Below are 22,844 nucleotides of genomic sequence, written 5' to 3' on the forward strand. Positions count from 1 at the left end.
AAAATATCCTCTATGCTTCTCACTTGTATTTTTATGTGTATTTTAGATTTATTAGGATTTATGTTTAAAATATTCATATTTTTCTCATCTCAAATTATTCTTGGCAATTGTTCAGCTGGAATCAGAATGTAGTCAGATTGTGTAACCTGTAGTCAGGTTACAAAGAGGAAACTAAAGGAAGTATGTTGCCCAATTTCACTAACAATGTTATAAGAATCCATTGGTTTTTCTCTATGTTGTCTTTTATATTAACAAATCAGTTTATTTTCAAGAAATTGCTAGCTATAGCACTCCAAAAATTATCTGCACACACCAACAAAGGCAAAGTCTATGACATAGGATACTCTCTATCCAACTCTACATAAGAGAAAGAAAGGAAGGAAGGGAAAGAAAGAAAGAAAGAGGGAGGAGGAGAGGGAGAGAGGAGAGAGAGAAGAGAGAAAGAGAGAGAGATTTATAGAACTTTTCAGAATTACTGAAAACACTAGCAAAACAATCATCATCATCTTCCTAGTGTTATTCCTGCAGGTGCAGGGTCCAGTTTTTGGGTCGATTAACGCCATCTTGCACAATCAAACATGGCATCTGGGTCTAACTAGGCAATTTTCATGTCAGCTTGTACTGTGTCTTGCCAACTTTGCTTCGTCCTTCCAAGCAGGCACTTGCAATTTCTATTAAAATAGAAGGTGACACAGACAACAGTGTGGGGAACTGCTCGTAGGACATGGCCATCCCATTGTAGGCTTAGTCCTGCATTTTCTCAGATATTGGTGCAATGCACATTTTCTGCTATACTGTGTCATTGCTGGTAAATCATGGTAAAGAAGAAAAATACCTAATAACCAACAATAGCATGCAGATCTTACATTAGCAACAATTATTTTACTGTGTCAGCGGTTTTTTTGTGCATGTTTAAAATCAATTTCCTATTTAAAGCATAAGAATATTTTAGTTCTGCTTTCTGAATTTGCAAGTCTGAATTGTGAAGGAAAAGTTAAATGACATATTTTTTGCTTATTTTATTTTGATATTTTAAATTTTAATTATCTAGATAGGCAGCTGAAAACTCGTGTTTAATGACCATATGCCTGCCTTTAAATCATCTTCTGAATGCATTTTACAGAATAGACCATGACAATGCTTTGAAGCTTTATTCTCTTTTGTAGTTACAAGTCATCACAATGCCTCCTCTAATCAAGTTACTGTGCATCTGCCTGTCACAAATAACCTAGTAGCAACTCAATGTGTTGCCATAAATCTTTCAATAAGATGCATAATTTTATTAGCTCAATATTTTTGAATTGATTGCATTACTTTAAATAACAGCTTTCATTTACTCCATCACTTGGGGGTCAAATGTGCATGTTGAACAGAAGCTGTACATATACAGTATTTGAAACTGGTGATCTCATCTACTATTTTAAATGTTCAAACTGAACAAAGGATCCCACCCTCTGGCTAGACATTAAACATTGGATTTACAGCAAAAGTATACCTTATCTTTTAAATTCCATGTTTCTCTATCTTCCTTTAAGTAATAATTGCATTTCAGATGATACGTTTCAGAAATTCTACATGACAGATAATTATAGGATGCATCTTTGTCCATTCCCTCCCCCGCTTTTGGTCCCAACATTATTAAACGCAAATATACATGATTATATATTGATAACTTTTAAAGTAGTCTCCTATGAGTTAAACTGAATTACTAATGAGTACATGTGAAAATATAGGCTCCCATACAGTAACTATAAATTGAGGGGTTTTTTTTCTCTTATTTGAAATTGTGTACAGTGATTGGTCTCTGATTACAAATAAATTAATGTTATTTTATTGGTTATTATTTGGGTAAGTGTAGAAATGCAAGATCTGTAGGATCATCATTATTAAATAATAATGATGATCATCGTTACCATCCTGAAAGAAGGCAGTGTCAAACCACTTTCTTATTGATGCTAGGAAAACTAAATGGTTGCTTCTCTATAATAGACTGTGCGGTAATTTGACTCAAGATAAAAAGAATCTTCTTTGTGAGAGGGTACATCCTTTTCTCAGGAAGAATGCTTTTCTAGAGACCAGATTAGAATCAATTTGCCTCTTCAGCAATGAGAAAAATTTAATAATGTGAATGAGATACTCCTCAAAAGATTTTTTTAGTCAAACTCTGAGACAGTACAGTCTCAGTTTAACCTCAAAAAAGAAAAAAAAAAAAGAAAAGAAAATGAAGCTAAATTCTAACCAATCAAGGGCAACTTTTATAGGGGTGGAGTATTTTTCAGCTAAATGTAAAAAATTGAACTGATCCTGGAAGAACTATCTTGGATCTAAAACCTGTTTGTTCAGAAGCCAAAATATTTTCTAAATACATTAAGTATAATAATTTATGGTATAGATCAGGGGTGGGCAAACTTTTTGGCTCGGGGGCCTCATTGACTTTTAAAATTTGACAGACGGGCCGGGTCAGCACAAGATACGATACATATAAAAAACTGCAAAATCTCCACAAAATCAAGTCACTGCGCCTAATGCACCACCTGGTGTCGAAATGCCTGTCATTACAAGTCAAAATCAAATGAATGCAATCATTCAATCATTCACATCAAACCTTAATTCTGTACCAATCTTCGGCGGGCCGGATTAAAAAGACCAACGGGCCGGATGTGGCCGCGGGCCGTAGTTTGCCCACCCCTGGTATAGATATATAGATGGTAAAGAGTTTGCTAATAATAAATTAATTGGATGATACTTGACAGGATTTTATCTATTGCCTTCTTTGTATATTGGGAAAATGGTAGAATTAGGCCACTCTTTGGGAGAGATAAACCACTTGTTAATAGCAGTAAATAAGAGGACTAATACACAGATCCACCAATCAAGATTATTTTTCACAAATTTTGGAAAACATCATATCTTTAGGGCTTCTCAATATTTCAACTGCAAAATTAATTTTGGATTTCTGTGAAAGAAATAGAAAACAGATAAACATGGCCAAGAAAATCACCACCAAAAGAAGCAATGAATTAGTTAACAAAATATTGGTCTAGGACTCTGATTATATTATTAGTATTGGAGATAGGTTAATCTAAATAGAAAGAAACAAAACACTAAAACAACCATCCACATTTGTTACTGCTTGTTGCATCCTTGTTCATTAATTAAAGAGTAGTTTTGTCTTGTGTCTCTCAGAATCTTTTCATTTTAGTAAGTTAAACATTTTTCACAAAAGGAAAATAATTATACAGTATATAACTAGATTTTCTACATAGTGGGTTTAAATTACCATAGTCTTGACTTGAATACAGACATTAATGAACTAACATTTGTAATTATGAATATTAGAGTACTAGTAATTAGAGTAACAGCAAGATTGGGTAAACTTTAAGCAATGATTTTCAGAAAAGTAACAAAAACCAGTCATGAGTATTCCTGATTGTACTAATAATATGTTTTGAATGGTTCAGCTGCAATGATTCAACTCATTCTAGTGCAGCACTGTGAATCATATTGGCCCAAAGAGTTTATCAAATAAGGGATAATTTGAAGAGGTTGATTTCACTCTTTAGAGTTGAAAGAAATGATAACTGCTCACTGTCAAGCCTGAAAGCAACAATAAAGTTTAAATAGTACAGGACAGAATCATCAGAAATTAATATATAGTTTACAACAGACATTCCTTTGCAGCCCTAAAAGGTGAATTCATCCTCAATGTCATCTAGATTATACTCACTGAGGACCTTCAAGCGAAATACTGTCACCAAGTAAAACAATCTCCATCCCCATCCCAGTAGATACCTTTAACTTTAGATTTCTGGGGAATCAATCCATTAAAAATAATAACATGAAATGTTAAAGTGTTTTGATATAAGGTGATTGTTGGATTAAAGTCATTTATAGTTATTAATATTGCATTGGGACTAGACCATTAAAATGGGGGAAAAACCCAAGCTTTAAGGTGATTCCAGACTCTGTGAGTTTGTGAAATAAGACTGGGGCAGAGGCGGTAAACAGACTTTAATAAAGAGAAAATTGGTCAAACTGATGTTTAAAGAGAAGCTATAGCTAACAAATCACATATTAAAGGAGGTAAGATGTGATTATGCAACTCAGTAGAAATTAGAATGCATGTACCCCCAAGAACATGACCACCTTTTAACTGGTCTAGATGTGAAGGATTTAGAGATAAGCCTTTGAAGAACCAAGGGTTCTAAGTCCCAAGTCTCTTTTAAGAAAAGAAATTCAAATTTATATAGAAGCATGCAGAATTGTCTATTTGGAGCACAATCCTGAGATGTTCCAGGACAGCAAATAGATATTAGGACCTAATGATAGTGATTGAGATACAAAGTATTGTATAAATAAAAAGTTGAAATAGTCACAGGAGTTGTTGAAATTTGTGCAGATGCAGGGAAAGAGTTAGAAAATGACATGAAACATCCCTTTTTCTACTTCTCCACTGACAATAATGGATAAAAGTAAATTAAAAACTTTTAAAATAAACAAAAGTGCCCAACCCTACTAAATTAATCCAACATAGAAAAGTATATTCAAAACATTCAATTTTTCACAAGGCTTTAGTAATTAAACAGATTACCACCCTACTGTTTTATAACTCTATGAAAGAAATTACATTAATGGAAATTTTGCTACTGGTGTTGACACAGTTCCTACATTTCTCATTGAGACATAACATTACACTGCTTGACACAATCCACTTCTTTCCAATAGAGATTACAAGCTGAGAATATTGTATAGACTAATGAACTTTTTTTAAATTCAGTAATAAAGTCAACCACAGCAAAGTAGTTACCGAAGTTAAATTAAAGATTCCTCTTCCATATAATGACCATCACATGAAGAATTCTGTAACAAAGCTGAAATCAATATTCATGTAGCATCTTAAATTTACAGTTTGACCCATCTTGCAAGCAGCAGTTTATAAGAGCCCATAAAATCAAGTAATTAAATTGGTTCAAATGTAATCAATTATAAACATAGACCAATTTATTGATTAATAGCTAATGTAGAGTTTTGGTTTTGATTTAGCAATTAATCTTTGATTTAACAATTAATGCCTATTCAAACTGTTTTACAATAGAAAGGGAAACTATTATATTTCTTGTTGATGTGAAGAAAAAAACACTTTTTATAGCAGATGAATATAAATATAAAAACCTTCCAGGTGTATAATGCCCAATATATGGATATCCCAAAGAAGTTTTCTGCTTTGGAGATATGCAAAAGCTGATGAAAGAAATACTGTTGGAGATAAGCCATTAGAAATGGCACCAGCCACATGAAAGCCTAAACCTGGCAATGGAGATGTCCCCCTGCCACCACAGCTTGGCATCTGAATGACAATACTTGGAGCTTGCGAAAAATGTAACCTGCGAGTACCTGAGGAGGTGAGAATGTGACAAGATTTAAAAGAATATAAAAACATTACAGCCTACACCAATGAAAAGGAACTCAAGATGCCATGAGGGACAGAAAGAGACACATGTCCGTATCTTATCAGATACTTGGCATACCAAACTTCGAGGTAAATGAATTCCTAGAAAAGCAGATTCCCAAAAAGGATTCTAACAGGAAAGATAAACATGTAAATTCACATCATCATCATCATCATCATCATCATCATACTTTATTGTTGTATGTATATACACAGTATACACATACAAAGAAATTCACATAACACTCAGAGACCAAACCCAACATGCACACACACATGACAATCCCCAAACACACCCCACCCACCAAAATTCACCACCCCCTAAAACACACAAGCATCCACACAACAGACCAAGTAATACTGTCCAACAGCTCACTGATGGTGGTCCTTAAGTTCATTGTTAAGTGCAATTATAGCTCTGGGATAAAAAGTGTTCAGAAAACATTTGGTGCGTGTTTTAATTGTTCTGTATCTTCTGCAAGAAGGCAACAGTTCACAAAGATTGTAAGCAGGATGAGAAGAATCTCTGACAATGTTGTGCGACTTCCTCAAACAGCGAGATGCGAAGATGTCATCCACAGCTGGTAGCTGGAGCCCGATGATAGGGCAGTTTTAATGATTCTCTGTAGAGTTTTTTTGTCTGCTACAGAGCTGCTCCCATACCATGCAAGAATGCTGTATGTCAGAACACTCTCAATAGTGCTACGGTACTAGGACATAAGTAGATGCTGAGATATATTTATCTTCCTGAGCATTCTCAGGAAGTACAGCCTCTTCTGTGCCTTCCTCACAAGCATGTTAGCATTCATGCATGTTAGCCTCCACGAGAGGTCCTCCGAGATATAAGATCAATGTTGTGTAGAACAATTAAGCCCTATAAAAGACCTGAAACAAAATATTCCAGTGAACTCAGAAGAACATCTCTAGACTCTTGAGCAAAACGTTTGACCAACACTGATTGTAACTGGGGACAAGTGGCAAGGAGGCGGGTCCTCAGAACTTTGTTCAGCCTACTGAGTGGCAGATGGAAGTATTACCCTGGCCTGGATGCTCTGAACAGCTCACTGGAGAATAACCATGTGAGTGAAAGTGAGGTTAAACGCATACACTTTCATCAAAGCTTTGAATCTGAACACTGTGTGTTCACAACTCATTGAAAGAATTATTTAACTAACTAAAAGAAAGAAAGAAAAGAAATCCTGCTAAGTATTCTCTGCATATATTCCTGTCCCCTTTACCAGACTGCATAAAATCAATTTCTTCAAGACACTAGTCACTGTCCCTCACAAACAACAGACAAAGCCAGTGGGAGAAGCTCAAGTACACATCCAAAGGGAATAAAGAAATATGAGTGTTTGCAAAGCATCAAAATATAAATACTAGTCAGAAAATTGTGTGAGAAAAAGAGTTAAAAGTTGTTTGATTTAATTTGGAGTCCTTTTTGGTAACCCTTGGTGGATTCTCCAAATACTAGGAAATCAGGAAGCAAGAGGAATGACTGGGGGAAGGAAATGGACATACAAATGTAATAATAAATAAAGGAAAGTAACAAGGAAAAAAGAAAAGGGAAAAAACTGTAAGGTAAACTAAATCAAGCTGAAGTTACTTGAAACTATAATAGAGTTGGACATTGAAGTAAAACTTTGTTTTAGATTTTATTTAGTGCTGGCATTGCAGATGGTTACTATTAACTCCACCAACTTGGCTACAATATGATTGGTTATTGCCCTATCATTATTTAGGGAGAGAAATAAACAAAGGTTCATAGACATAGATGATGGAAGAATATCTACTATCATCAATGTACATTGACAGAATAAAGTAAACGCTATCTGCCATCCTGTAATGTGATGTTCCAAACAAACATGCTATACTGTGATAAGCTTGAATCTTAGAAATAACTCAGAAATAGATGGGGACAAGAAATAAAATGGGCTGATAGACTGCTGCAGGAATTTTGCAGACAAAGTAGAAAAGACAGCAGAGGTTATAAAAGAGTATTTATTTATTTGTATAATGTGGTAATCATCCAACATAAGGATTCTGGGTGGCTTTGAAAAAAAAGATACAGTGTAACAAAATAAAAAGTTATGCATGGTCTGAACAAAAGCATATATACCAAATCCATACAACAGGGATTCAACCATCATCCTGTCCCCAAAATCTGGAAGAAGAGCCTGGCTTTAAAACAGACTTCTTACCATCATCAGGATAGAAGCCATGTATACCTCCAGAAGACAGGCATCTCTACAGAGAAAACACACTTCCTGGATCCTTTCACATAACACTATTTCATTGTTGAAACCTGAAGTATATCCATCAAACTGACTATATTAATGGTAGAAGAAGTTGGAAGAGCTCAGTTATTACAGCAAAGACATGGCAGATCACTAATTGATAATAAGTAAGTTTAAAGTTAGCTGAACAGGAATAAGTAAGCCAATCATATATCCTTATTTTTAAAGGAAAACATCAGAAATCACTTTGAAATCTTGAACCTCAGTGACTTGAAACCAGAAGAATAAACTATGAAATTAACTTTAAAAAGTTGCTAAGAATAGATGCAAACACTTCTAATCTATTCAATTACCACTTCAAATACTTTTTTATATAATTTGTTCTATTCCTTTATTGGCTAAGTTACCTTTTTCTCATGCACTAATTTCCCCATTTCTCTTTTCAGTTATTGTTTTCATCAAGTTTATTTCTTGTAATAGTAGTTGTTCTTCTTCTTCAATTGTTCCTGTTAATAAAAAGTTCCTTATGCCTCAGTTGGCACTTAACAAAATGTGGAGACGGCCATTATTCTAAGTATCTCTGAAGACATTTTAGAATAATTCATGAATGACCATATATCAAGATAATTTCCCATTAGGGTAAAATGAAACATGGAAGAATCATCACCAATTAAAAACTGAATCAGAACACAAGCAACTTTTTTCAATTTAGACTGTAATATATCATCATATTACTACCATTGATACCAACATTGAAAATAAACAATGACAGTGTCAGGGGAGCAAGTGCTGAGCAGGGTAAGCTAAGCTTTTTCTCTTATTTATGCTTAGTCTCCTATGGCTATGGTCACGTTGCCAACTTCAAAAGCCGATACAAAAATTGATGCCACCTGATAAAGACTGAATGCACCAATTATCACATTAAACAAGAGGAAAACCTTCTACACACCAATTCCACCCACGCTTTTTACAATTTTGTAAACAACAAACTAAAAGACTCAAGGTCCATCCCACCCCTGATAGGACCTAATGGTAAAGACTGCAACAATGACACTATTAAAGCCAACCTCTTTAACACAATCCTTGGGTCAATATTTGTAAACAGCAATGGATCATGCCCAGTATTTCCTAGTCAAACCACAGACAACTACAATGATCTAATACATATCGATTTTACAGAAGACAATGTTGAAAAAGCACTACCCAATCTAAAACCATCTCTATCTATTGGACCGGACGGAATATGTGCCTACTTCTTAAAAAAGCTATCCACTGCCATAGCAGAACCTCTAAGCATAATCTTTGAAAAATCTTTCAGGACCAGCTCCTTGCCTAACCTATGGTCACAAGCCACGGTCATCCCCATCTTCAAAAAGGGAGACCCCAGCCTAGTTGAAAATTACAGACCAATCTCCTTATTCTGCGTCACCTGTAAAGTCATGGAATCAATTATTAACCAATCCATTATCCTCCACTTAGAGACAAACAACCTACTCTCTAACAAACAATTTGGTTTTAGGAAAAAACTATCCTGTAATTTGCAACTCTTACACTGCAAAAACATATGGACTATACAACTCGACCAGGGCAAAATAATAGACGCAATCTACATAGACTTCTGTAAAGCCTTTGATTCATTGGTACATGACAAACTACTCCTAAAACTAAAATCTTATGGTATCTCTGGACAACTGCATAACTGGATAGAAGCATTCCTGTCAAACAGACAACAAATGGGAGTGTCCTATCAAATTCTGTACCTGTCAACAGTGGTGTCCCCCAAGGCAGAGTTCTAGGACCAACGACCTCTGTGATCATATTAAGAGCAACTGCGTTCTCCTCACTGATGATGTAAAGCTGTTCAATACCACAGGCAATACTGCTATCGTTCAAAAAGATCTTGACTATGTATCAGAATGGTCAAACAAATGGCAACTTCAAATCTCAACAAATAAATGCTCTGTCTTACAAAAAAAATCAGAAAATAAAATACAAGTTGAATAGTCAAGACCTTGTTAAGGATCCAAGCTCTGTAAAGGACATCTGTAAAGGATCTCTAATGATCTAAGTGCTAGAGCCCACTGTAACTACATAGCCAAAAAGGCATTAAGAGTTGTTAACCTAATCCTACATAGCTTTTTCTCTGGTAATATCACACTACTAACTAGAGCATACAAAACATTTGCTAGACCAATACTCGAATACAGCTCATCAGTCTGGAACCCACATTACGTATCTGATATTAGCACAGTTGAGAAAGTCCAGAAATATTTCACAAGAAGAGTTCTCCGCTACTCTACTCGTTGTAGAATACCTTATGCCACCAGACATGAAATTCTAGACCTAGAAAACCTTGAATTACGTCGTCTTCGGTCTGATCTAAGTATGACATATAAAATCATACATTGCAATGACTTACCTGTCAATGAATACTTTAGCTTCAAACATAACAACACAAGAGCACACAACAGATACAAACTCAAGGTTAACCGCACCAAACTTGATTGCAGGAAATACAACTTCAGCAACAGAGTGGTCAATGTCTGGAATACTCTACCTGACTCTGGTTTCTTCCCCAAACCCCAAAAACTTTAACCTTAGACTGTCTACTATTGACCTCACCCTTTCCTAAGAGGTCTGTAGGGGGCGTGCATAAGTGCACTAACATGCCTACCATCCCTGTCCTATTGTTTCTTTTATTTATTTAATTTATATAAAACCATTTGCTCTACCAGTAGTGTCTATAGAAGGAGGAATTCTAGCCACTTCTACCTTGTTTCCTTCTACCTTGTTTGACACATACTTTCGAATAAATTGTCATTTAAGCTTAGAATATTTACAACTCATATCAAATATCTTGTATTCCTTACTCAGAAAGCATAAATTATAACTGTAAACAACAAAATGCATCCTAGTTTCTATCCAGAAAGGAAGAAATTGCTGAATAAAAATACTCAGTATTGTTAAAAATACCTTATGTTGAAAAAAGTATTTTAGTAAATGTTAACTTTTAGTTAATATTATTTAGAATGTATTTACATTATTTCCTATGGTTTTCTTTTACTTCTTATATGGAACATTCATTATAAATATAGTTCAAAAGTCAATAATACTTAACAGTTTTCCTAAATTGGGCACAAAGTTCAGAACCATATGCCCATATGATTTTGTTTTATTAGAACCAGATTTTAATAAAAGGTATCACCACTAAGTCATACCTTTTAATAGAATTTATTTACTTCTAAGTATGAACAAGATCATAATATGATATAATCTTACTTGTGTATAGATAAACCACAAGGATGCCAAAATATCAAACAAATGCTACCATCACATTATATGCCTCCAAGCATATAATCTGTGTGGCATTTATGTGTTTTCAAACCTGTGTCATCATTTGTTTCTTTAGCAGATGCCCATGTATACAGGGTTAACAGTAATATTAGCATAGTCATTCATACCCTTCCCTTCCCTTCCTCTTTCATTGCATTATAATTTAAAAACCAGGTTGTAGCCGATTAAATGCATTGGATTCCAGATTGCCATTTTTTTCTTCAAAATAAATCCACAACGAATTTCATTTTACACTGACATTGAGCTGTAAATTCATATACTTCCTTCCTGCAAAAGAAAGGTGATCTTGGTTTGAAAAATGCATTATCTGCTATAGAATGGACTATGAAACTAGGTACATGTATAACAATTAATTTATTTATTGTTTATTTATTTACAAAATTTATTGGTCACCCATCTTACCACATGGTAACTGTGGGCAGCTTTCAATCACACACATACCACACAGACAAATAAATTAATGCCAACCACTAAAATCCAATTACAAATGGGGAGGACAGGGGCAGGATAGGGGGAGATAGGATCTGTTGTTACTTGATCAACCACTTCACTTTGAAGCTTTTCCACTAGGGCTAAATCAAATCCCACAGCTTGCTAAGCAACTTTCTACAAACTGCTAAAACATTTTTATAACTATAATTACTTATTCAAAATATTATACCTGCCCGCAGTTCCAAGATTATTTTCTACTGTCCTGAGTAATGGTGGTAACAGAAGCTCTTGAACTTGTTTGTTCACACTTGTTTAATCCTGTTTCTACATATGCCTCACAATTAGTTGGTCTAAGAAGATGGATGAGAGAGCTAAGGCCACAAGGGGTTGAGGTCATAAAGTCATTTGATCTCATTAACTGCATCACTCACCACACCAGTCACTTCAGATGTCATCTCAACTGAGGATTCTAAGGTAACTGATGAAAAAAAAATAGTTGACAATGTTCGTTCATCCTATTTTTTATGCCACATATACATAGCAAGAGAGATGTAAACAAAACTATCAATCAGCAAAATTTAAAGATCAAAATCAAAGCTCTGTTTCTGCTAGTTCTTTAACATAGCATAATCATGCCCTGATAGTGCCTACCTTTCTCTACAGACCCACAATATTGGGGAACTGCCTTCTTTTCCAATCCAGACTTCCATCCCCTATTCTTCACCCATGATCTAAGCTTTATTCTTTGGTGAGCCGATGATGGAATTATATTTTTCAAGTTCAAAACTGGGGTATATAGAGATCTCAAAGAGCTTTGAACTTACGGTGATAGAAAAGAGCTAAAAATAAACTTTTAAAAATTGAAAGTTCTTATATTTTTTAAAAGACAGTCTGATAATCCATCAAGCTGTACAATTAAAGACAACACTTCATTCAAATTCTTAAGTATTAATTTTCAGTCATCCACTTGCTGGGATCATCAAATAAGAGAGTTAGCTACAAAAGCTCAAAAGTATCTTTGAAGATAAGCAATCTGCCTTTTGACAATTTTGTCCCTGCAGCAATTAAACTATTTAAAGCCAAAGTTCTTGGCCTACTGGTATGAATCTCAGATATGTGCTTACAAAAATCCTTGATTCCTTGAATAAATACAAACAAAATTCTTAAAATCAATAGCACACATTCCATACTTGAATTCTATTGCTATTACCATATTAATAATTATTAGACTATATATCCTTTGAGGGCCAGGGAAGATTATGTCATCTAAGATTTCGGATGAAACAAATCATTTGGGGAACCTCATTGGTATATCGCATTTAATATGAAATGCATTACCTAAACTGAAGAAGAAAAAATGACCAAAATCTGACAGATACATTTGACTATCCATACTACTTATTTATGCCTAGAAAAAAACCTGGGTAGAAAAATTTAGTTTCACAAAAAAACTATCCTGCAATCTGCAACTCTTACACTGCAAACACATATAGATTACACAACTCAATCAGGGCAAAGCAATAGACGCAATCTACATAGACTTCTGTAAAGCCTTTGATTCAGAGGTACACGACAAACTACCCCTAAAACTAAAATCTTATGGTATCTCTGGACAACTGCATAACTGGATAGAAGCATTCCTGTCAAACAGACAACAAATGGTCAAAATTGGGAGCGTCCTATCAAATTCTGTACCTGTCAACAGAGGTGTCCCTCAAGGCAGTGTTCTAGGACCAACTCTCTTCATGTTCTACATAAATGACCTCTGTGATCATATTAAGAGCAACTGCATTCTCTTCACTGATGATGTAAAGCTATTCAACACCACAGACAATACTGCTACCCTTCAAAAAGATTTTGACTATGTATCAGAATGGTCAAACAAATGGCAACTTCAAATCTCAACAAATAAATGCTCTGTCTTACATATTGGCAAAAAAAATCAGAAAATAAAATACAAGCTGAATAGTCAAGACCTTGTTGAGGATCCAAGCTCTGTAAAGAACCTCTGTAAAGGATCTCTAATGATCTACCGTGTTTCTCAAATAATAAGGCCGGGCCTTATTTTTGACCCCGAAAACCGGCTAGGCCGTCTTTTCGGGGGTGACTTAATTTCCCCTTGCATCCTCGGGTGGGCGGGCGGCGACAGCTTGGATGTTCGGGAGACCTTCCGCCACCGTTAATTTCCCTTCTCCCTTGCTGCCGTAGCGTTACAGCAACGCCGCGGCGTTGGCGCAGCCATGTGCAGCCAGTCAGGGCTCCTCCCTGCAACCGGAGCCCTGAGGAGACTGCACTTCAGGCGCTCCTGTGCTGCTTCCCTTTGCCTTCGATGGTAAGTGAATTATTTTAAAAACCTCCGCTCATCCTATCAGGGCCGTGCGAGCTGAGCAGAGCCGGGAAGCGAGCCGCGGGTGTTTCCTGGTTCTACCCAGCCCGTACGGCTCTGCCGCGCCCTGGCGGGATGAGCGGAGGTTTTTAAAATAATTCACTTTACCATCGAAGGCAAAGGGAAGGCGGCCACAGGAGCGCCTGAAGCCAAGTATACCAACAACAAAAGGCAAATCCTCAAGGTGGGCTGGAGGGAGGTGGCTACGTGCCCCCGGCTGCTTCAATGCAAGGTCCTGACTTGCAGCATCCTGCCGTTGCCGCGCGCCCTTTTCGCTGTCGCCTCCCTCTCCAACTGCAAAACTCGTGGTGCTTCGCCAACGCTCCGAGCGAGGCGAGCTCTTTCATACATAGAGAGAGAGGGAAAGACGCCGGCGTGCTCCGAGAGGCTTGCTCTTTTCTCTAGCCGAGGCTGACAGGAAGTGCCTCCAGGGCCGTGGCAGGCAAGCCGCGGGTGTTTCCTGGTTCTGCCCAGCGCGCACGGCTTCTGCCACGGCCCTGGCGGGATGAGCGGAGGGCCCGGAGGGGAGGCACTGCGTTGCCTTGGTGACATTTGGTGCCTCCGCCGCCTCCTTGCCCATCGCAGGTGGCGGTGGCGGCGGCAAGCGGCGGTGCTTCGCTGAGGGAAAAAGAAGACAGCGCAGCCACCTTGCTTGCTTTCCCACCTGCCCGCCCCAGATGGCCTCAGGAGCGGCGGCAGTGGCAGCAGGCGCGCACACTCCTGCCGCGAAGGGAGGAGAGGTGAGGAAAGAGAAGGGAGTGCGGCAGCAGCGGCTGTCACAGTATCGCCTCATAGCGGGGCAAGGCTGGCAAGCTGAGGTGGCCGCACCAGAGAGCGCTGCCGACCCCGTCGTGAGGATAAAGGAGCGGGATAGAGATTCAGTCAGATGTCAGCCTCGGCTAGAGAAAAGAGCCAGCCTCTCGGAGCACGCCGGCGTCTTTCCCTCTCTCTCTATGTATGAAAGAGCTCGCCTCGCTCGGAGCGTTTGGCGAAGCACACGAGTTTCGCAGTCGGAGAGGGAGGCGGCAGCGAAAGGACGCGGCGGCAACGGCAGGATGCTGCAAGTCAGGACCTTGCATTGAAGCAGCCCGGGGGACGTAGCCACCTCCCTCCAGCCCACCTTGAGGATTTGCCTTTGTTGTTGGTATACTGGCTTCAGGCCTGTGGCGCCTTCCCTTTGCCTTAGAAGGTAAAGTGAATTATTTTAAAACCTCCGCCTCATCCCGCCAGGGCCGCGGCAGAGCCGTACGGGCTGGGCAGAACCAGGAAACACCCGCGGCTCGCTTCCCGGCTCTGCTCAGCTCGCACGGCCCTGATGGGATGAGCGGAGGTTTTTAAAATAATTCACTTTACCATCGAAGCAAAGGGAAGGCGGCCACAGGAGCGCCTGAAGCTGCGTCTCCTCAGGGCTCCGGTTGCAGGAGGAGCCCTGACTGGCTGCACGTGGCTGCGCCAACGCCGCGGCATTGCTGTAACGCTACGACAGCAAGGGAGAAGGGAAATTAACGGTGGCGGAAGGTCTCCCGATATGAAGTGCTCCACCAACGCAGGCAGCACCATATCCGGGCATGCAACAAAGTACTTCCTAACGGCAAGCCCTCCCATTCCCCCATTTCGCATGTTTAATATGGGCCTTAATTTGGGGGAGGGGCTTAATTTGATTTTATGCCAATAAATCATGCTGGGGCTTCCTATTGGTGGAGGCCGTATTGTTGGAGAAACACGGTGTGCTAGAGCCCACTGTAACTACATAGCCAAAAGGGCATCAAGAGTTGTTAACCTAATCTTACGTAGCTTTTTCTCTGGTAATATTACACTACTAATTAGAGCATACAAAACATTTGCTAGACCAATACTCGAATATAGCTCATCAGTCTGGAACCCACATTACGTATCTGATATTAACACAGTTGAGAAAGTCCAGAAATATTTCACAAGAAGAGTTCTCCACTCCTCTACTCGTTGCAGAATACCTTATGCCACCAGACTTGAAATTCTAGACCTAGAAAACCTAGAACTATGGCGCCTTCGGTCCAATCTAAGTATAGTATATAAAATCATACATTGCAATGTCCTACCTGTCAATGAATACTTCAGCTTCAACCATAACAATACAAGAACAAACAATAGATACAAACTCAAGGTTAATCACACCAAACTTGATTGCAGGAAATACGACTTCAGCAACAGAGTGGTCAATGTCTGGAATACTCTACCTGAATCTGTGGTTTCTTCCCCAAACCCCAAAAACTTTAACCTTAGACTTTCTACTATTGACCTCACCCCTTTCCTAAGAGGTCTTTAGGGGGCATGCATAAGCACACCAACGTGCCTACCATCCCTCTCCTATTGTTTCTTTTATTTTTCTTGTATGTATCCATGTATTCATAACTATGTTTTTTACTTATACCTATTATCTTGTAAGCAATTGACAAACCAAATAAAATAAATAAAAATAAATAAAAAAGAAAAGGATAGAAAGTAAAGAGTAATCAAAAAGTGCAAGGAAAGAAAAAAGTTGGGGAAAAATAAAAAGAAGATACAAAGCAGCTTCCAACATTCTTCACAGCAGACAATTTTAATATTCCTGTCTAAAATTTTATCATAATTTTGGTGGGCATGCATTTGGCAAGCTAAGCTTAATTTTCAAGAACAAACTCGCCCTATGCCTGCAAAGTCTTCAATCAGTGCGTGCTACCTGTTCTAACATATCCCAGCAAAATAAAGACAATGACCTCACAATGTGGTCAATTACGAGTGGTGCAAAAAGACATGGAAAATGCTTGACATCACAAGACCGCATAAAAAGATCTGCACATAGATTAGAGAACAAACGAAAGTATATGATATCATCAAGAGAATAAAAGAAATGAAATGGAAATGGGCTGGTCACATAGCAAGAAGAACTGATGACAGATGGACTAACATAGAATGGATTCCATAAGAGAGACCTAAAAGAAGATACATTGACGACATCAGCAAGTATTATGGACGCAATTGGCAAAAGAAAGCTCAGGACAGTATTGGTTGGAAACTTTAGGAAGAGGACTTCATCCTGGGGTGAATAGATGATGAATGTTCTATAATCTATTATATCTGGTCACCAAAGTCGTAAATCACAAGTTCATTTTTTTATTTTTACACAAAAAGTCCGTATGAAATTTCCAGTTACCAATAAATGTAGAGAGTATCTTTTTTAATTTATCCATCTCAGCAACAACTGTCAATTTCCCCAACAGTTCCTTCTGCATATACGTCTTGCCACAGTAATCAATGAATTTCCATTTCATGGAAATAATTTTCCATTGCTTTTTTATCCATTAGTGTGATGAGGGGGGTGGGATACAAAATAAACATAGACACAAAAACCCAGTGAAGCCCCTTTTATTCCTTCACTTTGCTTCCAAGCTCCAAATATCCTTGACAGAAGACAAAAAACTCCCACACAAGCAGTTACAAGAAGAAGGGGAAAACCAACACAAATCAGGCAAGATAAGGGCTGGAGGAGTCCACAGATAACAGAACACTACTGGGAAGGATGCCAAACAAAGAGCAGAACCATAAACTAGAGATATTTCCACACTTTGTTTCCAGATTCCCCCCCCCACCCACACGCATGTCCATCCTCTTATTCAGTTAATACAGCTGCAGCCCATGAAGAGGATCAAGGCCCTCTCCTCCAGAGTAGACAACGTCTCTCCCTTATCCTCTCCTCCCTGCATGCCCTAGGATGGAGAGGGAATGGGCCTGGGTCCTCCTCTGACTGCTCAGCTGGCCTCTGTCCTTCCCCAGCCACCTCCAAAACCTCCGGAACCACACTTCCACTCCCTGTCCGCTGTTCCTCCTTTCCCTCAGAGTCAGTCTTCACCATGGGCTTGACAATTAGTCCTAAAAGGAAAAGTTCTGGCTTCAACTGAATATTGATCTTTAAACTCATATGCATCAAAGTTTTGTTTGTCTTTTTTACATGTCTAGCAAGCATGATAAACTTGTCCCTTCATGTTGTTCACATTTCCAATATGAAAGGTGAGAAATCAATTTATATCCCACTACTTCTCAAAGGCAGAGATAACGAATATTCAGATTATCAAATAGCTGCACATCTCACATGCTAACAAAATAATGCTCAATTACTGTTATACAAAGATTTCTAACTATGTATACTACAACAAACTGAGTATAGGGCTTAAAAGCAGGAGTACCAGATCAACTCATTTGCCTATTGAAGAATTTGTATGGTGACCAAGAAGAAACAAACAGAACATTTATCAAAACAATAGATCAAAAGAGAAAAAAGAATGTTCCAAAGATTCATACTGTTCACTTGTTTCTTTGGCTTATATGTAGAAATGCATGTACTGTATATTAATTTCTAGAAGAAATCGAAATTTGAATTAATTCTGTGGAACAAAACCTTAGATATGCTAATAAAATCACTCTGAAACTTGGAAGCAAGGAAGAAATCTCTTATTTAAAGTGGGAGGGCAAAATATTAGCATTTTTGAAAACAAATATAAGATTATGTCAACAGGCAATATCAACAGTATGAATAGAGAGGAAGCAGAAGTAATAGAAGTCTATGCTGTCAGCTTCACAACTCACAGGGATAGTGATCATACAAATGAAATAAGAAATGACTGCTATTTGGAAAAAAGACAATGACAAAATTAGACAAAAGTCAAAGTACACCAATATCACACTGCCATGAAAGTGTACATTGTCAAGGCCATAGTTTTCCCAGTTGCCAAAGTTCAGAATCAATTGTTTCAAATTATGGTACTAGAGTAAATGGCTGAGAATATCTTCAGACACAAAACTTTAGATATCAGATGAAGTAAAAGCAAAATACCATCTGGAAGCATTAAAATGAAACAAATGGTTAAATATTTTAGATGCATAAATGTGAAGACAAGAATTACTGCACAATATCCTGACAGTTGGAAAAATGAAAGGCAACTGAAAAAAGGCTGACAAGAAGCCTATAAATTATCACTGATGACACAAGCATGAACTTACAAGTAATCAAAAGAACCAGTTACTGACAAACAATCCTGATCAAATGAAACTCAAAAAGAGTTTGCAGAGATTGAACTAAGTAACAGAATTATTTTACAGTATTTGAGGTTGAAAAAAACAAAATGTCTAATGGCTGTTAATATTTAGGATGAAATGAAAGAATAGACACTACCTTTATATGACTATTAAATGAAGTGGAATTATTGTTAATCATGACTTACATAAATATTTTAACATTTTAGAGCTGTTTTGTCCCATAAAGTTACAGATTTTCTATTCAATATTTATTTATTTCTCTTTGCTCATAGCATCTCATATATCCAAAATGGCAAATAAAAATTAAAGTGACTGAACACAGAACCAACAGGACCTGTCTGAGCTATACAGTGTAAAGTAAAAAGATGATACAAAGAATGTAGCATTATGAACATAATAGCTCTCAAAATCCTTAAAATAGTCATTATTTTTCTTAGGAATGTGCAGAAAGTGATATCAACTAAAACCAATTTCTTAGGGCCCAGAAGTGTGACACAAAAGGCAGGGTATAAGGAAACTAATAGGGCGGATAGGGTGACATAGACAGGTGGCAGGATTTGGAGTCAATCTTTTACCTTACTGAAGATCAGGATGGGGGGGACCAAGCCTAGAAGAACATAGATTGGGCTGGGCCTTTGGCTGGAAAAATTCACTTAACATTAGCAATTAGCATTGCTAAGATTGTGGTCTCTAAGCCATGTCATCACATGACAACTTGCTTTATGACTGCATCCCTTAGTGATCAAAATTTTGGTCCCAATTGTGGTAGTTGAAGACTATATATAATGGTAATTCTGAATGCAGCTTTGCAATGGAATACAGTGTGAATCTTTGGGCCTGGGCTGTTTACAAGATTTGTTTCTTTTTTAAAAAATTCAGATATAAAATTGTTTACATTCCAAATCTGAGGAAAAAATGTACTTTTAAAGAAAATCAGTTATTTAATTGCTAAATAGTTATTCTAAAATGATCCTATAATTTTATGAACATTTAATCAAAGTAATTGTGATTTGCATTGAAATTGGTTAGATACAATTTGTATTATTTAGATACATCTTAGAAACTAATCCTGATTATAAACTAGGTGGATGTGAAACAAAGTTAGAGATACTGGGTTAAAATACCTGGTTTATATTTTAGAATTATTGCTAAATTCTCAAATAATTCTTACCAATAAAAATGTTAAATATACTTTAGGTTTTAAAGAAATAATTGAAATGTTACTATTGCAATTAATAAACAAATAATAAGACCATAAAAAATACAAAAACATTTTGGAATATGTTAACTAAAGTACTACTTTCAATTTCTGATTTCAATCTAGTTTCTGTTTTCTAAGTTAATAATTAGAATACAATCACTATTTTTGTCAACATCAATTTCCTATTCTGGAAAAGGTTAATAAATTGGACACACACCATGCACACACACACACACACGTGTGTGTATATACACATATATATACATATAGATATATATACATAGATACATAGATACATACATATACATACACACAGATATATATATATATATATATATATATATATATATACACACACACATACATACATACATACATACATACATACATACACACACACACAGCTAGTTAATAAATGATCTGGTTTATTTAAACTAAAGGGTACAGTAAAAATGATCAGTTTCTTCATGACTTCTGACCTCTGAACTACAACCTCCTTGCAGCTAAAACATTCAACACCTCATTTAATCTTTTCTCACTAGAATAGCATAGTACTGAAAAAGAAAAGGAAAAAAAATAATCTCAGGACTTCATCAATTTTTCATGAATTTTCATTTAGACCACAGCCTCTCTTGCAGTGGTCAATAGATCAAGCTGCTATCTCAAATTTAACAGCTGGGGCTACAGCTGCTATCTTTGGTGCTACAACCAACTCTGCCTAGATCAGAATCAATGTCAGCCAGATTAGGACTTGTCTCTAGTCTTTCAAAGCAGAGACCTGATACATGAAATTCAAATTCAGTCTTTGTATCTTTCTCAATATATGTTTTATGATCATTTCACTTGTATTTAGCAATTTATATTTGCATAAAAAGAGATCTAGTCCTGTTAAGATAACAAAGTATTCATAGCCCATTGTTACAGAAGCAAATGCTATAATTTCTGAAAAGTGTATCTGTAATTTCTGTAAACTGTATCTTGGTATTATTTCATTTCTACAAATGAAGCTAACTACAAATGAACATTAACTACACTTGTAAAAAAAGTAAGATTATTACAAGGATATTTGATTTATTAATACAAATAGTTTGTAATTATGAACAGTTTGTACCTTATTTGAAAAGTTAAGGTGACATTAAAAGCATAAAAACAGTAATAATCCCCACTAGCAAAATAGAATGAAATAGGTATCTTAGCATAAGTGCTTATGCATGACTACAGCATTAACAAACTTATATCAATGAACAAAACAATAAGCATACTTTCCTTTAATGGTCCCATAAACATTATGGATAACATTAATAAAGTTAGGAATGCATAGTGGAAAGTATGCATTTCTCCACTATGATGCAGTAACTGCAAAATACTTTATGTCTGGATGTTGTTTAGAATTACTTACATGCTACTTCCAGAGAAGCATTACGACTCACAGCTTCCCCCAGATAGTTCCTGGCAACACAAACATAACTTCCTTCATCTGGTTTACTTCTGCGTCCATGTACAATTCTTAGGAAAAATAAAGATCCACTAGGAAGCAACATGCGATGTGAACGGGGGTCATCTTTGTCAGTCTCCACACGCTCTCCATCTTTGTACCACTCAATAATGGGAGTGGGTCTTCCTTCAGCCTTGCAGTTCAAAGTTGTAGGCTCTCCTTTAGAAACAATAACATCAGATGGATGCTCTACTATTCGTGGAGGAAAGTCTTCCTGGCGAAGACGAGATCCTAATGACAAAGAAAAAATAATTAGTAAGCCATAAGATCCTAAAGACAAAGAAAAAATAATCATTTTTAAAACTCATAATTTTCATAAATGAAAGTCATAGGCATTCTGTATGTAAGCATGTCCCACAGAATTCACCAAAGATTAATTCTGAATGAATTCATACAACACACATGTGAACATTATAGTATCTTCCTCATAGATAGTATTTATAAAATCGTATGCACATTCTATATGCAATGCATTTAAGGTTGGCCTATATAAATAAAATTCAGTGTCACATTGAAAATTACATTATTTTGGACCCATTATTCATTTGAATTTTTACATTTGTGGGAGTATTCATTTCCTATGGAAGTGAGAAGTTGTAGAATGAATTCAACAGATATTTGGGAGACTAAAAATAATTGCTGTTTTGATAAAGATGAAGCTAATATGTGAAATATAGTCTTATAAACAATGACTACTGTATTCCCTTCTTCCCTAAAATTATAAAGCAGATCCTTGTAGAGAAACAGGTCTATAAATAGGTCTGAGATTCAACCACCACTGGAAGCACTTATTCGCGATAACTGCTTGTTAACTTTTTAAGAAGTTCAGAGAACCGGTTGTTGGAAGAAATCTCCTTTTGTTTTTTACCACTTTACAGGATGAATCCTGTAAGGAAGGTAGGAAGGAAACATTCTGGGTGTTGTTTCTAGCCTAATCTTTATTGCCCTGCTTACAGAAACTGCCTCTACATTAACCCTTATAATAGGTAAAGGTTCTTGACAGTAAGAGCTCTAGAGTTTTTTTTTTTTTCTTTAAAAGTTTTCGTTTAAAAGTTGGTACTTTGCTGGGGCTTGACTTTCTTAAAGGGGAAGGGTTGTTTTAAGCTTTTTACACTGCTATTGGGAGGAAATACTCCCCTGTTGAGTTCTTCCAGCTGGGATGCAATAATCAGCACTTTGAAGAAATAATTGAAGCAGAGCTTTTAAATGACAAGGAACCAAGATGAGTGACATTCAGC

At 36.9% G+C, this 22,844-nt stretch overlaps 1 protein-coding gene across 12 annotated transcripts in view; it reads right to left on the reverse strand.

Annotated features, from left to right (window-relative positions):
• Nucleotides 1-22,844, reverse strand: part of ROBO2 (roundabout guidance receptor 2) — a 766,078-nt gene that overhangs the window by 336,945 nt on the left and 406,289 nt on the right. For all 12 annotated transcript variants that reach the window (XM_087966640.1, XM_026664101.2, XM_087966639.1 and 9 more), the window contains exon 2: nucleotides 21,511-21,837. In XM_087966640.1, coding sequence (XP_087822766.1) covers nucleotides 21,511-21,837 — 327 coding nt within the window. The remainder of the gene's footprint in view (nucleotides 1-21,510; nucleotides 21,838-22,844) is intronic.

Source organism: Notechis scutatus, chromosome 5, assembly GCF_049901735.1.
Source record: "Notechis scutatus isolate UNSWTSFEM ecotype Mainland chromosome 5, rNotScu1.2, whole genome shotgun sequence".
Taxonomy (NCBI): domain Eukaryota; kingdom Metazoa; phylum Chordata; class Lepidosauria; order Squamata; family Elapidae; genus Notechis; species Notechis scutatus.